Source organism: Acomys minous, assembly GCF_964271855.1.
Source record: "Acomys minous genome assembly, chromosome: 16".
NCBI lineage: Eukaryota > Metazoa > Chordata > Mammalia > Rodentia > Muridae > Acomys > Acomys minous.
In genome coordinates, this window is record NC_140498.1 from 71,525,120 (window position 1) to 71,539,351 (window position 14,232).

At 50.9% G+C, this 14,232-nt stretch overlaps 1 protein-coding gene across 2 annotated transcripts; it reads right to left on the reverse strand.

The window, feature by feature from the left end:
* Positions 1-5,996: 5,996 nt before the first annotated feature.
* Positions 5,997-14,161, reverse strand: SPACDR (sperm acrosome developmental regulator). 2 transcript variants are annotated; one of them, XM_084761992.1, is made up of 3 exons: positions 14,035-14,161; positions 10,439-10,774; positions 5,997-6,456 (listed from the first exon to the last, which is right to left on the reverse strand). In XM_084761992.1, exons 1-3 carry the CDS (start codon positions 14,080-14,082, stop codon positions 6,214-6,216), a joined length of 627 nt encoding a protein of 208 aa, XP_084618118.1. In that variant the 5' UTR covers positions 14,083-14,161; the 3' UTR covers positions 5,997-6,213. The 2 variants fall into 2 exon arrangements, with proteins under 2 accessions (XP_084618118.1, XP_084618117.1); XM_084761991.1 differs by lacking the exon at positions 14,035-14,161 and adding an exon at positions 11,452-12,298.
* Between the last annotated feature and the right edge of the window lie 71 nt (positions 14,162-14,232).

Sequence of the window (14,232 nt, forward strand, 5' to 3'; positions counted from 1 at the left end):
ATCACATTATAGATGGTTGTGAGCCACCATGTGGTTGCTGGGAATTGCAGTCAGGACCTCTGGAAGAGCAGCCAGTGCTCTTAACCACTGAGCCATCTCTCCAGCCCCGACAAAGATACTTTTAAAATTTGCTTCCGCCCCACGCCCCGGGCCCCCTCCCGGCAAATGACAGAAAGCCACTGAAAGGTTTAAGCTCGAAAACATGTCCAACCAGCAGTCCACATGCCAGGTGCATTCCAAGATAGCCGTGAATGTGGCTCGCCACATTTGTAGATGACAACATGTCACAGTGTCCAAAGGTTAGACATACCTGGTTAAGCAGAGAGGTGGTGAATGGATGTAAACACAAGGTATTGTGTAGTTTAAATTCCGATTTCCTGTCTAAAGATTGTGTAAACTCTGCTCCCCAGTTGTCCCCCTGTTATGTCAATTAAGCAGCTTATAGCCAATCAACAGAGCAGGGGAGAGAGTAGGGCTGGACTTCCTGTCAGCCAGGGGAGGCGGAGTTAGGAGAGGAAGCAGAGGATTCAGCCATGGGCCAAGGAAGGTCGGAAGAGAGGAGCTGGAGCGGAGGAAAGCTACGACGTGCCGGGATGTTTGCTTGGAGTAAGACAAAATAACATAGAGGGGTCAGGAACAGACTAAAACAGCTCGAGATTGTGATATGAAGCTTATCTTTAAACACATACAATGTGTGATAGCTGGGTTAAGAAATAAGCTTAGAGCTGGGCGTGGTGGTGCACGCCTTTAATCCCAGCACTCGGGAGGCAGAGGCAGGTGGATCAGTGTGAGTTCGAGGCCAGCCTGGTCTACAAAGCGAGTCCAGGACAGTCAAGGCTACACAGAGAGACCCTGTCTTGAAAAACCAGTAAAAAAAAGAAGAAGAAGAAAAGAAAAAAGAAGTAAGCTTAGAGCCGGGCGGTGGTGGTGCACACCTTTAATCCCAGCATTTAGGAGGCAGAGGCAGGCGGATCGCTGTGAGTTCGAGGCTAGCCTGCTTGTCTACAAAGTGAGTCCAGGACAGTGAAGGCTACACAGAGAAACCCTGTCTCGAAAAACCTGTTATACACACACACACAAAGAAAGAAAAAGAAATGAGTTAAGAGAAAAAGACACTGTTTTATAAAAACTACGGGAAATCTTAAGGAAGAAATGGAGGTGGCGGATTTGAAATGTTTAAGTGTAGTGATGCACACCTGGAGTCCCAGAAGTTGGAACACTGAAGAGGACTGCTGAGCTTGCATCCAGCCTGGGATACATAGGGGGATCATGTCTGAGCAGCAGGATCGGGGAGCTGCTGAGGGTAGCTCTGTTGATAAAGTACTTGGGTAGTATGCATAAAGTCTTGGCTTTGGTCCCCAGCATGGCTCTTTTGGTTGGTTGGTTGGTTCTTTTTTTCTTTCTTTTTTTTTTCCAAGACAAGGTTTCTCTGTGTAGCCTTGGTTGTCCTTTGTAGACCAGGCTGGCCTCGAACTCAGAGCTCCTCCTGCCTCTGCCTCCTGAGTGCTGGGATTAAAAGCTGCACCACCGCCACCACCCAGTTCCCAGTACAGCGTTTAAAAGGCAGGCATGGTGGCATGTGTCTTTAATCCCAGCACTTCAGAAATGGAGGCCAGGATAGGGAGTTCAAGACCATCCTCAGCCACATAGGGAGTTCAAAACCAGCCTGGACTACCAGAGACCTGGTCTCAAAAACACACATAAAATTTTCATTAAAGTTTAAGTGCCAGGAGGGTGGTGATGGCGCACGCCTTTAATCGCAGCGTGTGGGATGCACGGGCAAATGGATCTCTAAGTTCAAGATCTGTCTACAGAGTGAGTTCCAGGACAGCCAAGGCACCAAGGGGATGGGGTGGGGGGTGGGGAAAGCAGCCGGGGAGGAGAAAATGTGGGGAGAAAGGTAGGGGAGTACCGTCTCTTTCTACATCAGGAGACCCAACACACTCTCCCTTTCTCTAGGACTTTTAACTGGAAGCTTCCAGGATGGGTCAGAATGGAGGCCAACTGGGTTGACGGAGACAAAGCAAGTTCTCCACCCCAGATCCGTCTATCCCCACCCCCTTCTCCTCTCACAAGCCTGCCCGCCCCTGCCCCGCCAAGCTCAGACAGGACAAGCGGAAGGAGCCAGGTAGGATGCGCAGAAGGCTCCCATGGCTGCGTGCCACCTGAATGCGCCTGCCTTCGTCTGCCTCCCACTCCTGATGCTGAAGGACAAATGAGGTTGGTATCTTTTCCATTAGCCCACGGCCTCTGGCCCAGGCCCAGTTCTTGCAGTTACCTGCAAGGCTATTTACCAGTGGCTGCCTGGACCTGCCTGATTGGCCCTGTTGGACCCTCTCTGTAGACTGAAACTCTGGCTCTCTCCCTTGCCCCCTCTTTCTGGTTTTTGAGCCCCTTGCCTCAGCCTCTGGAATAGCTGAAATGACAGGGGTGTGTTGCCAACCAAACCCCAGCTCGCTGTGGTGCTTGAGGGGGACCTAGGGTTTGGACCAGTACTCTGTGTGAGATCCAGCATCAGCCCACCATGTCTTAGAAAAGGACTCTTCTGCACTGAGGGGTCTCAAGTCTCAAGAGTGGAGGGGCCAGGGTCTGTCCATCTTCAGCTTGTCCTAACACACACAAAGCCCTGGGTTTGATTCCCCCAACACCACTTTAAGCAAATGTGTGGACTCGTTACAGGGTCAGGATGGTGTTCAAGGTCATCCTTGCTTACATAGTGAGTTCGAGGCCAACCTGGGCTACTAAGTAAGTTCCAAGCCAACCTGAGCAACTTAATGAGATCCGGTCTCATAATAAAATGTAAATGGATCACCAAGTGTATAATCTCCATAATCTCACCACTAAGGAGGCTGAGGTAAAAGGATTGAGAGTTCAAGGCTAGCCCGAGCTACATAGTGACTTTTTAAAAAAAGTTTTTCGAGACAGGGTCTCTCTGTGTAGCCCTGGCTGTCCTAGACTCACTTTGTAGACCAGGCTGGCCTCGAACTCACAGCGATCTGCCAGCCTCTGCCTCCCAAGAGCTGGGATTAAAGGCGTGCGCCACTGTGTCCGGCCCGTGAGACTCTGTCTTTAAGAAAATGCAGAGCTGGAGAGATGGCTCAGTCGTCAAAAGCACAGACTAGTCTTCCAGTTCAACACCCAGTACCCACATGACAACCTGGGTGTGGTGACAGACAGACATTAGCAATCCTCGTGCTGGGGAAGCAGAGGAAGGTGGATCCCTTGACAGACAGACGGCCTACGAAAATTAGCCAGCCCCAGGTGTGGGAGAGAAACCCTGTCCAGAAAAAAACAACCAACGTGCAGAATGGCTGAGAATGACTCCAGAGATTGACTACTGGCACATGTTCCTTAACATACACATGCATGTACACATGTTGGCGGGCGTGGGGCATGGAGGGGAGTATGGCACAGTGGCTCCCATGTATAGTGGTAGAGAGCGACGGTTCTCAGCCTTCCTAACGCAATTAAACCCTTTAATACGGTTCCTCATATGCTGTGGTGAACCCCCGACACCACCACAAAAGTATTTTTATTGCTTCTTCATAATTTTGGTACTGATAGGAAATCGTAATATAAATATCTGGGTTTTCTGATGGTCTCAGGCGACCCCCTAGGAAAGGGTTGTTTTAACCCCCGGGGGTCGCAACCCACAGGTTGAGAACCATTGGGCGAACCTGTGCTCTCTAGTAAATTGACTCTATCAAACTATCCCCGCCTGCTGCTCTTTGCTGCTCCCTTGCTGTCAGGGCACAAAGTGCAACTTAAGTAATTTCTCCGTGTGGGTACAGGTGTGTGTTCTTGTGTCTGAAGGCCGGGGGATGACATGTTCCTGCCCACAGTTAATGCTCTCCATATTAAAGTTTTTACACTCGTGTGTGTGTGTGTGTGTGTGTGTGTGTTAGCTGTACATATGGAAGTCAGAGGACAGCTTGTGTTGTGGGAGCCATTTCCTCCAACCATGTGGGATGCAGGAATTATTTAGGTTGGCAGGCTCAATGGAAGATGCCTTTACCTGCTGAGCCATCTCACTGGCCTTTTTTGTGTGTGCGAAACAGGGTCTCTTGATGAACCTGGTGTTCCATTCTGCTAGACTGACTGACCACTGTGCCTGGCATTGCACGCTGAGGCTGGGCATTCAAACTCTGAGTCCTGTTCTTGATAGCTGGGAATGACCTTGAACTGCTGACTTTCCCACCTCTACCTCCCTAAGTGCTGGGATTGCAGGAATGTGCTCCCTTGCCTGGTTTGTGCAGTCCTGGGGATTGAACCCAGGGCTCTGTGCATGCTAGGTAAGGACTCTACCAACTGAGCTGAAGCCCCAGCCTGTGACATCCGGGGTCACCATCCAGAAGAGCTGCCAGCCCTTCTGTCTCCTCCTCTTTTCCCTTCTCCTCTCTTCTCTTCCAACCAAGGGACATGCTGCCCTGTAAGCTTCAAGCACGGCTGCCACCCGCCCCAGCCCTGAGAAGTCTCAAGTCCCCAAATGTTTCTAATCTGCATTTCCTTGGGGAGCTACCTGTTCATCTGAGAGGGCAAACAGTGGGGGGCAGGACCAGAATCGGGACTCCCAGGATGGCCTCTCTTGTGGCGTCACACAACCTCCCTCCCGATCACTATGCACCCCCTCCACAGGACAGCCCCCCCATCTCAGCTAACGAGTCACAGCTCCTACGAGGCCTCCTCAGCCCACTCTGACCCATTTCCTTCCCCAGCCTTGCTCAGAGCCCATGTGACTTCCAGAAAATGCTGGAAAAAGCTCCATCCTCTCAAGTAGGGTCCAGGCAGTGGGACCGACTTTTCTTCCCATGCGGCCCCATTTCTATCTCATGCAGCCCCAAATGGGCATCTTCAGAAGCTCAGCTTCCAAGCCCGGGATGATCTCACACTCTTGTCAGCACAGCCCGTAAGAGACAGAGGCTGCGTGTCGAGTTTGAGTGCAGCCTGGGCTACGTGATGCTAGGTCATAGTACCTGCCACGAACCCCCATGACCTGAATCCGGTCCCCGTGGCCTACATGATGGAAAGAGAGAACCGACTTCTGCAAGTTACCATTCAGTCAGGTGCACACTGTGGCGCACACACTCCTTCTCAACGCACATACATACAATGCAAACAAAATAAGTCATTAACAATGTAATAGAAGCTGGGCGGTGGTGGCGCACGCCTTTAATCCCAGCACTCAGGAGGCAGAGGCAGAAGGATCTCTGTGAGTTTGAGATCAGCCTGGTCTACAGAGCGAGTTCCAGGGTTATTACACAGAGAAACCCTGTCTCAAAAAAAAAAAGGCAATAAAAACAAAGAGTGGCAGCTGCGGACGTAGCTCAGTTGATAGAATTCTGTCTAGCATCCTAACATAAAGAGTTGGAGGCCAGACTGAACTAAATGACAGTCTCAAAAGACAAAAGGGCTGGACTCATCACTCAACAGTTAAAGCCCTTGCTGTACTGGCAGAGGACTGGAGGACTACCAGCACCCACAATGGATGGCCCACTCATACCTGTAACTCCAGCTCGAGGGGACCCAATACCCTTTTCTGCTTCTGCGCCTCACCCCCACATATGGGTGTGCGCACATCTGCACACGCACGCACGCGCACACACACACACACACACATACACAGAACAGATATCCTTAGCTGGGGGGCCTTGGGTAAGCCAATTGCTAGGGAGAGAAGCCAGGTCTGCCCCTAGTGGGCATAGCTGGTGCTCCATGAATGGATGCTGTTGCTATGGTTACTGGCCAGCCAGAGCAGTCAAAAGCTATTCGATGGTTCCTAGGAGGGTGTGGAGATATAAGGACAAGACCTGTCCACCTAGGGGTTACTCTCATACATAATCGCCCCCCTTCGCTCCATGTGTCTTTCTTCCCTCTCTCCCTCTCTCTCTCTCCACACACACACACACACACACACACACACACACACACACACACACACACACACCAGCCAACTCCCCTAACTGCCTTTCTCATTCATGGAGACAGGCTACATCTACTCAGAAACATCCGATATTTATTTCTCAATTTTTAGATAATTTTTCTTTACAAATGGAACAAACACAGCGAAGGGGAGTACGTTCCACCCCAGGCCCGTCTTGGTATGGCCAAACATCTCACCAGCAGCTCTGGCCTAATGGCCGTTGCACCTTTTCCTGTGAACCTTCCTTTAAAAGTGAGGTGGGGGCTTGCTTAAGGATCTGGGGCTCCCCCTGCCTAGAGGGGACTTCGGGCATCCTGTTTGAGGCCCAGCACCGGCTGAGTGTGGCGGGAGACGCGGGACACGTGGGCGCGTATGCGGTGCCTTCTGCGGCGCTCCTGCCTGCGGGCCAGCTCTCTCAGTTGTTTGCGGATGACCCAGAGCACCAGGTACAGTTCCCGCAGCATCTCGGCCTCTGGCGTCTTCAGGGACGACCCGGTCCTCGTACGGGAAGCAGCTGGGGCAGAACTCATAGAAGACTGTAAGAGAAAGAGACGCGGGGATGTCAGGGGAGGATAGATGGGGCCGGGCAAATAAACAGCAGAGTCTTCAGCTCCCTTTTTACCTCCTCTCTCAGATTAGCTCAGGCACCGCCTCCTCCAGGAAGTCCGTTCAGCTTGTATTTGGTGATGGTCCTTTCTGCCCTCGCGTTTGCCCCAATGTTCCGTCTTTCTTTTGTTTGCTTTCTCCTCCCTCCCTCCCTTTTTTCTTTTCATCTAGAAGTAGGAGCTCACGTACTCCAGTCCAGACTTGAGATTGCTAGGTAGTCAGGGGTGACCTTAAATTCCCGATCCTCCTGCCTCTACCTCCTTCACCACGGTGGTGCTAGGGGTGGAACCGGGTCTCACGGAGCCCAAGCTGGCTTTGAACTCACACTCCAGCCTCCGTCTGAGTGCTGAGAGTTCAGCATCTTTCTTTTCTTTTCTTACTCTCTCTTCTCCATCCTCCCTTCTCTTCTCTTCCTTCATCCTTTTTTTCCCCCTTTCTGTTTTGTTTGCTTTTTGAGACAAAGTCTCATCCTGTTAATCCACACTGGCCTGGAATTCACTATAGGAGCCCAGGCTGGCCCCAAACGTGAAGCAGAGTCCTCCTGCCTCCATTCCCCAAATGCTGGGATTCCAGCTGTGAGCCCTTACTATACTGCACACATACAGGGGGACACATGATCCTACATTCTTACATGCACATACATGCGCGCGCGCGCACACACACACACACACACACACAGAACAACAACTACAGCAGCAACAAGAGCTAGACCACCAGTGTGAGAGTAGTGTGGCAGCGTATCTGAGCAAGTTGCTATGCTACACGTGTATGAAAATGTCAAAATTATGAAAACTCACGTGCCAGCTTAAATAAGTGGTTTTTAAAGTTTACTGACCTTTATTTTATGTGCATTGGTGTTTTGCCTGCACATATGTCTTCTATGTAAGAGTGTCAGATCTTGGGGTTACAGACAGTTGTGAGCTGCCACGTGGGTACTAGGATTTGAACCCCTGGTCCTCTGGATTAGCAGTCAGTGCCCTTACCTGAGTCATCTCTCCAGCCCCATAAATGGTTTAACAAAAAACCCTGTTGTAGCTGGACTGATGGTGCATGCCTATAACCCTGGAATTTGGGAGGTAGACCACGGGGAATCAAGAGTTCAAGATCAAGATGGGCATAATCCCAGCACTTGGGAGTCAGGGGCAGGTAGCTATTTGTGACATTGAGGCTAGCCTACCTGATCTACAAAGCCAGTCCAAGATAGCCAAGGCTAAACAGAGAAACCCTGTCTCGAAAAAATAATAATAATAATTTTTTTAAAAGAGAGAGAGTTTAAGGTAAGGCAAGCCTCTGCTTCATAGTAAGTTGAAGGCCAGTCTAGGTTACATGAGACCCCAGCTCAGAAATAAAAAATCATGATATTGATATGCATAGATCCACTGACTTTATTTAGATGTTCCTAGGGTTTTTGCTTTGTTTTTGAGACAGGGTCTATGTAGTCTTGGCTGGCCTGGAACAGGCTGGCCTCAGACTCACACAGAGAAACCTTGTCTCCAAAAACAAAACAAAACAAAACAATAACAACAACAAAAAAACTCCAAGCCTTCAAGTCTCTTGTCGTTCTTAGGGTTAAATTCAAATTCTACAACCTAGCCATCCATCTTGGCTTGCACAAGTCCTCAGTTCAAGAACCACTGCATGGGCTGGAGAGATGGCTCAGAGGTTAGGAGCACTGTCTGCTCTTCCAGAGGTCCTGAGTTCAATTCCCAGCAACCACGTGGTGGTGCACAACCATCTACAGTGAGATCTGGTGCCCTCTTCTGGTGAGCAGGTGCACATGCAGACAGAGTACTATATGAAGGACCCACTGCATTCTCTCCCAAAAACATAGACAACTCCCCCACCCCTGCCCCCTCTACCCAGCTTCTCCCTACATTCTTACCTAACACACACACCCCACCCCACCCCACCACACCACACCCCACCCCTGCCCTTCTTCCACTTCCTGCTCCATGCCCAGTTCTTCATGGGATTCCCCCACCCTGGGTACCCAAGTCCTCTCTACCTGCAACACCACTCCCTTCGGTAGCTAAGACCAGCACGGCCTGTTGCCCTGACTCTGGCCTCCCTGGTCTGGTACACCCTGCTCACCATAGAAGAGGCACTGCAAATGCCAGTGATGCCAGCACTGAGGGGATGGAGGCAGGCCGATGAGGGGTCCGAGGCTAGGAACGACGGCTCAGTTGGTAAAGCGTTTGCCGTGCAAGCATGAAGACCTAAGTTTAGATTGTCAAAACCTGCTGAGCCCTTGGGAGGGAGGGGCAGGCAGAACGCTGAGTTTAAGGCTAGTCTGGTCTACAGAGTGAACTCCAGGATAGCCAAGGCTACTCAGAGACCTTGTCTGGAAACCACCACCACTACAAAAAAAAAAAAAAAAAAAGCTGGATACCGTGCCGGGCGTGGTGGCGCACGCTTTTAATTCCAGCACTCGGGAGGCAGAGGCAGGTGGATCGCTGTGAGTTCGAGGCCAGCCTGGTCTACAAAGTGAGTCCAGGACAGCCAAGGCTACACATAGAGAGACCCTGTCTCGAAAAACAAAAACAAAATAAAAATAATAATTGGAAAAGACTGACACCCAAGGCCGTCCTCTGAACCCCACAAGCATGCTGCAGCACAGGCATGACTGTACTCAGACACACATGAGCAGAGAGGGAGAGTTTTTAAAAGGAAAGGAAAGGAATTTGAGGGTTAGGGTATAGTGGTACATGCTTTTAATCCTAGCACTTGGGAGGCAGAAGTAAGAAGATCTCTGTGGTGGGGCTGAAGAGATGGCTCAGAGGTTAAGGGCACTGGCTGTTCTTCCAGAGGTCCTGAGTTCGATTCCCAGGGACCACAGGGTGGCTCACAACCATCTATAATGAGATCTGGTGCCCCTCTTCTGGTTCACATGTAGGCCAAATACTGTATAAATAATAAATAAATAAATCTTAAAAAAAAAAAAAAGCCGGGCGTGGTGGCGCACGCCTTTAATCCCAGCACTCAGGAGGCAGAGGCAGGCGGATCGCGGCGAGTTCGAGGCCAGCCTGGTCTACAAAGTGAGTCCAGGATGGCCATGGCCAAGGCTACACAGAGAAACCCTGTCTCGAAAAAGCAAAAAAAAAAAAAGATCTCTGTGAGTTCAAGGCCAGCTTGATCTATATAGAGACCCATGCCAGCCAGAAAACATGTTGGAAAACCTGTCTCAAAAAGAGAACCAAAAATAAAATAAAATAAACAGAATACAAATCTTGGGGCTGGAAAGATGGCTTAGCAGTTAAAAACATTTGCTATTCTTGCAGGACCCAGCACCCACAGCTGTCAGGCAGCTCACAGTGCCTGTCACTCCAGGTTCCGGGATTCTGGCAATCTTTTATGGCCTCTTCTGGACAACTACACGCATGTAGTGCACATAGGGACAAACAGGGGGTACCCATATACATATAACTTTTTTGGAGGGAGGGGGAGTATGTTTCGAGACAGGGTTTCTCTGGTCACTCTGCAGACCAGGCTGGCCTCCAATCCAGACATCCCGCCTACCGTGTGCCGCCGCCGCCGCCGCCGCCGCCACCACCACCCCCAGGCTCATAAATAACATTTTTAAAAAAAGATTTATTTATTTTATTTATTGTGTATGAGTGCTTTATCTGCAGAAGAGAGCATCAAATCACATTACAGATGGTTGTGAGCCACCATGTGGTTGCTGGGAATTGAGCTCAGGACCTCTAACCACTGAGCCATCTCTCCAGCCCACATTTTTTTTTTTAATTAGAACTAATTTAAATAGGAATTCGCAGTTATCCTTCTCCACATAGCAAGTTCAAGGCAAGGCAAGACTGAGCGATACAAGAGCCTGTCTCAAAAAAAAAAAAAAGTGATGGAGGAAGGACGGAGGGAGGAAGGAGAGCTGCGGGATAGGAGAAGAATGCTACCCACCTTCCACGTACATAATCGCCAGCCGGACTGCAGCACTGACAACATCAACTTCGAAACTGAGTTGGCTATGGTCTGGGACAGCCCTGTCAGGGAGCGACTCTCCTGCCTCTCACAACTCCTCTCACGACTGTGCACAGCAGGTCTTTCCTTGACTGTGGCCAACCCGTAGGGCTCGAGGACCCCTGGGCACACATCCACGTCAGAGGCCTTGGGCTCTTTGTGGGTCTTGACCAACTTTATGGTGTCAAAGTCCGAGGGTGCCTTCTCTGCTCCCTTCAACGGATGCTTCCTGGCCTCCAACACGCTTTGCTTGGCTTTACACTTCCAGAACAGGACCTAAGAAATAAGACACAGGGCAGGGTAGATAAACTTAGCGGGTGACAGCCCTTGGCAGGTAGGCCCAACAACCTGAGGCCTTGGCTTCTGTGATGGATGGAGAAAACCAATTCCCCAAAGCTGACATGTATGTTCCCCTAAATGTAGTAGTAGTAGTAACAGCAGCAGCAGCAGCAGCAGCAGCAGTAATAATAATAATAATAATAATAATAATAATAATAATAATAATAGAAACGAGACACAGGCTGGGTGGTGGTGGTGCACGCCTTTAATCCCAGCACTCGGGAGGCAGAGCCAGGCGGATACCTGTGAGTTCGAGGCCAGCCTGGTCTACAAAGCAAAACCAGGACAGCCAAGGCTAACACAGAGAGACCCTGTCTCAAAAAAAAAAAAAAAAAAAGAAAAGAAAAGAAAAAAGAAAAGGAGACATGGAGGGGAGACCATGAAGTAAAGACAGTGAAACTAGGGGTGACTTTCCCCACCATCCTTTCCAACCCCCACCCTCACCCCCGCCATCTTACACCCTCACTTCCTGCCCTGTCTTATTTAGCCACAAGAGACCAAAGAAGGAAGGGCATGGTGGGGAGGCTGGCGTTGCTATAGCCCAGATAGCGCGACCCAGAATTCCCCCCTCTCCCGGCCAGAATTCCCAGCCATCTTGTGGCTGTGAAACTCACCCAGCTGGTCATCTTTTGCCAAATTCGACTAACCCACTTCAAGAACCTCCCGACCATGGTCATCTCTCTAGACAACACAAGTCCAATGTATGGTGCAAGGCCACAGAAGGGAAAAGGCTATGGGGCCAGTGGCCACCACTGGAGAGGACTTCCGGGTACTAAGGAGCTTCAAGCACAGTATCTAAGGACAAAGTAAGAAATCCAAAAGGGGTATGCCTGGCCCCCTCCCAAGTGACTCATGCCAGGCCCATCCTCCCCTCCCTGAGACAGGGAGAGGAGTCAAAGTGGGTGAGAACTTAGAGTGAGGGAGTGTTCTAGATCATTGTGAGAGCCGTCTGGCCCCAACCCCCACCCCAGGGCCCTTCCAGGGCCTTCAGAGCCAATCATTGATGGCCTAGTCCCTTCCAGCCCAAGACCCAGAATAACGAAAGAAATAGCCACTGATCAAAAGCCCAGATACGTCAGGCGTTCTCTGCAGATTTCGCTCCGTAAATTGGTTTTGTTGTTTTCTGTTTTGTTGTTGTTGTTTTGAGACAGGGTTTCTCTGTGTAGCCTTGGCTGTCCCAGACTTGCTTTGTAGACCAGGCTGGCCTCGAACTCACAGCGATCCTCCTGCCTCTGCCTCCCGACTGCTGGGATTAAAGGCGTGCGCCACCACCGCCCGGCTAGGTAAATTGTTAGAACAGTACTTCAAGGTAAGTGTTACAGGGAGGGAATGCAAGATTCATACAAAGTGGATTTGAAGGGGCTGGAGAGATGGCTCAGACGTTGAGAGCGCTGGCTGCTCTTCCGAACTCCAGCGCCCACATGGTAGCTTACAATCATCTATAACTCCTGTTCCAGGGGATCCAGCGCCTTCTTCCCAGCTCTCAGGTATAGTGCGGCCACACGGCACAGATATACATGCAGGCAAAACACCCATACGCATAAAGTAAAAATGTAATAAGCTGGACTTGAACCAGGCATAGTGGTGTAGTCCCAGAGTCCCATTGCTTGGGAGATGAGGCAGGAGGATTAGAGGTTAAAAGCTAGCCTCAGAGGGTTAGGGAGATGTCTCCTTCAGTGGCAGTTGCCATACGAGGGTGAGGGCCTGAGTTTGGGTCCCTAGCGCCCTCTGGTGGAGCATGTCTGTAATACTAGTGGGGGTCCCTGGGGCTTGCTGGCTAGCCCGTCTAGGTCAATCAGTTAGCGCTAGGCCCATGAGAGAGCCTGTCTCAAAAAATACTGTGGGCTGGGCATGGTGGCCCATGCCTTTAATCCCGGCATATGCTTTTAATCCTGGCATTTAGGAGGCAGAGGTAGGCAGATCTCTGAGTTCAAGGCCAGCCTGGTCTACAGAGCGAGTTCCTGGACAAGCCAGGGCTACAATGAGAAACCCTCTCTTTAAAAAAAAAAAAAAGTGCACGCCTTTAATCCCAGCACTCGAGAGGCAGAGGCAAGTGGATCGCTGTGAGTTCGAGGCCAGCTTGCCAGGGCTACACAGAGAGACCCTGTCTCGAAAAAACGAAACAAAACCCCCCAAAACTGTGGAAAGTGAGGGAAGAAGACATCCAATAAGTTCTAGCCTCCACAAGCATTGTGCACATACACTCACACGCATGTCCGCACAGACACAAATCAAAGCCAGCCTTGGCTACATAGTGAGTTCAGGGCCATCATGGACTAGATGACACCTTATTATCCAAAGGACGGAATGTGAGGACTAAGTGGGCCAGGCTGATTGTACAAGCCTAATGATCTGAGGCTGGCCCCCAAGAACCTACAGATACAACACAGCACACGTGTGTGCAATACCAGTGCTCCAAATGGGTGGCAGGCATAGAGGCAGGACAGCTAGCAATGAACGATGAGATAAACCCCGTCTCAACAAGGTCAAAGGTGAAGACTGACACCCAAGTTTATCCTCTGGTCTCCATATGTGTGCTGTGGCACATAGTGAACACACACACCAACAACGACGAACAAGGGGCAAAGCTCAGCATGGTGAGCAACACCTGTAATCCCGGCACACGGGTCAGGCGTTCAAGGTCACTCACAACCATATAGTAAGTTTGAAGCCAGACTGAGTTTTATGACACCCTGTTTTAACCACCACACCCTGGCCTCCCAAAAAAAGATGCAGAGTCCAGTCTGCTCTAGAGTTTCTGATCCCCAGAGACAAGATATTCTCTCTCAAGGCTCGAACTGCTGCTACCTTTCCTCCCACTAGATGGGGACCTTCTCCTTGGTGGCCTCGGTCGGTCTGGGAGAGAAGCCCAGGCTGTCAGGGAGGAGCTTGCTCACCCTCTGGGCCTAGTCCTCATCCAGCCGGGGGTGGGGTGGAAGCCAAGGCAGCCTGCCAGGCCTGGCGAGGGCACCATGTGCCCAAAGAGCCTGGCCCACACCCAGCCTAAGACAAGGGGCCCATTCAGGGCTGCCTGCCCTTCCTCCAAGCAGACACCAGGATCCAACCCACAAGAGGGGACACACTGGGAAGCTGAGGAGGGTGGATCCTCGTACTCACCAAAGACTTCATTGTTATCCCTGCCCCCCCCCAACTCACACCGCCAACCACCAGCACGTGGGTAGGCACCGCCCCCCTACCTCTTTCCTTAGGCCAGCCTGCCAGGCCTTTCCAGGGACGAGGACCATTTTCAGCCACCTTCTCCACTGTGGACCTGGGATCTTCAGGGAAGCGTGTGTGTGTGTGTGTGTGTGTGTGTGTGTGTGTGTGTGTGTGTGTGTGTGTGTGTTGGGGGCAGGGCACCTATATAACTCGACACAGCAACACCACACCAACCT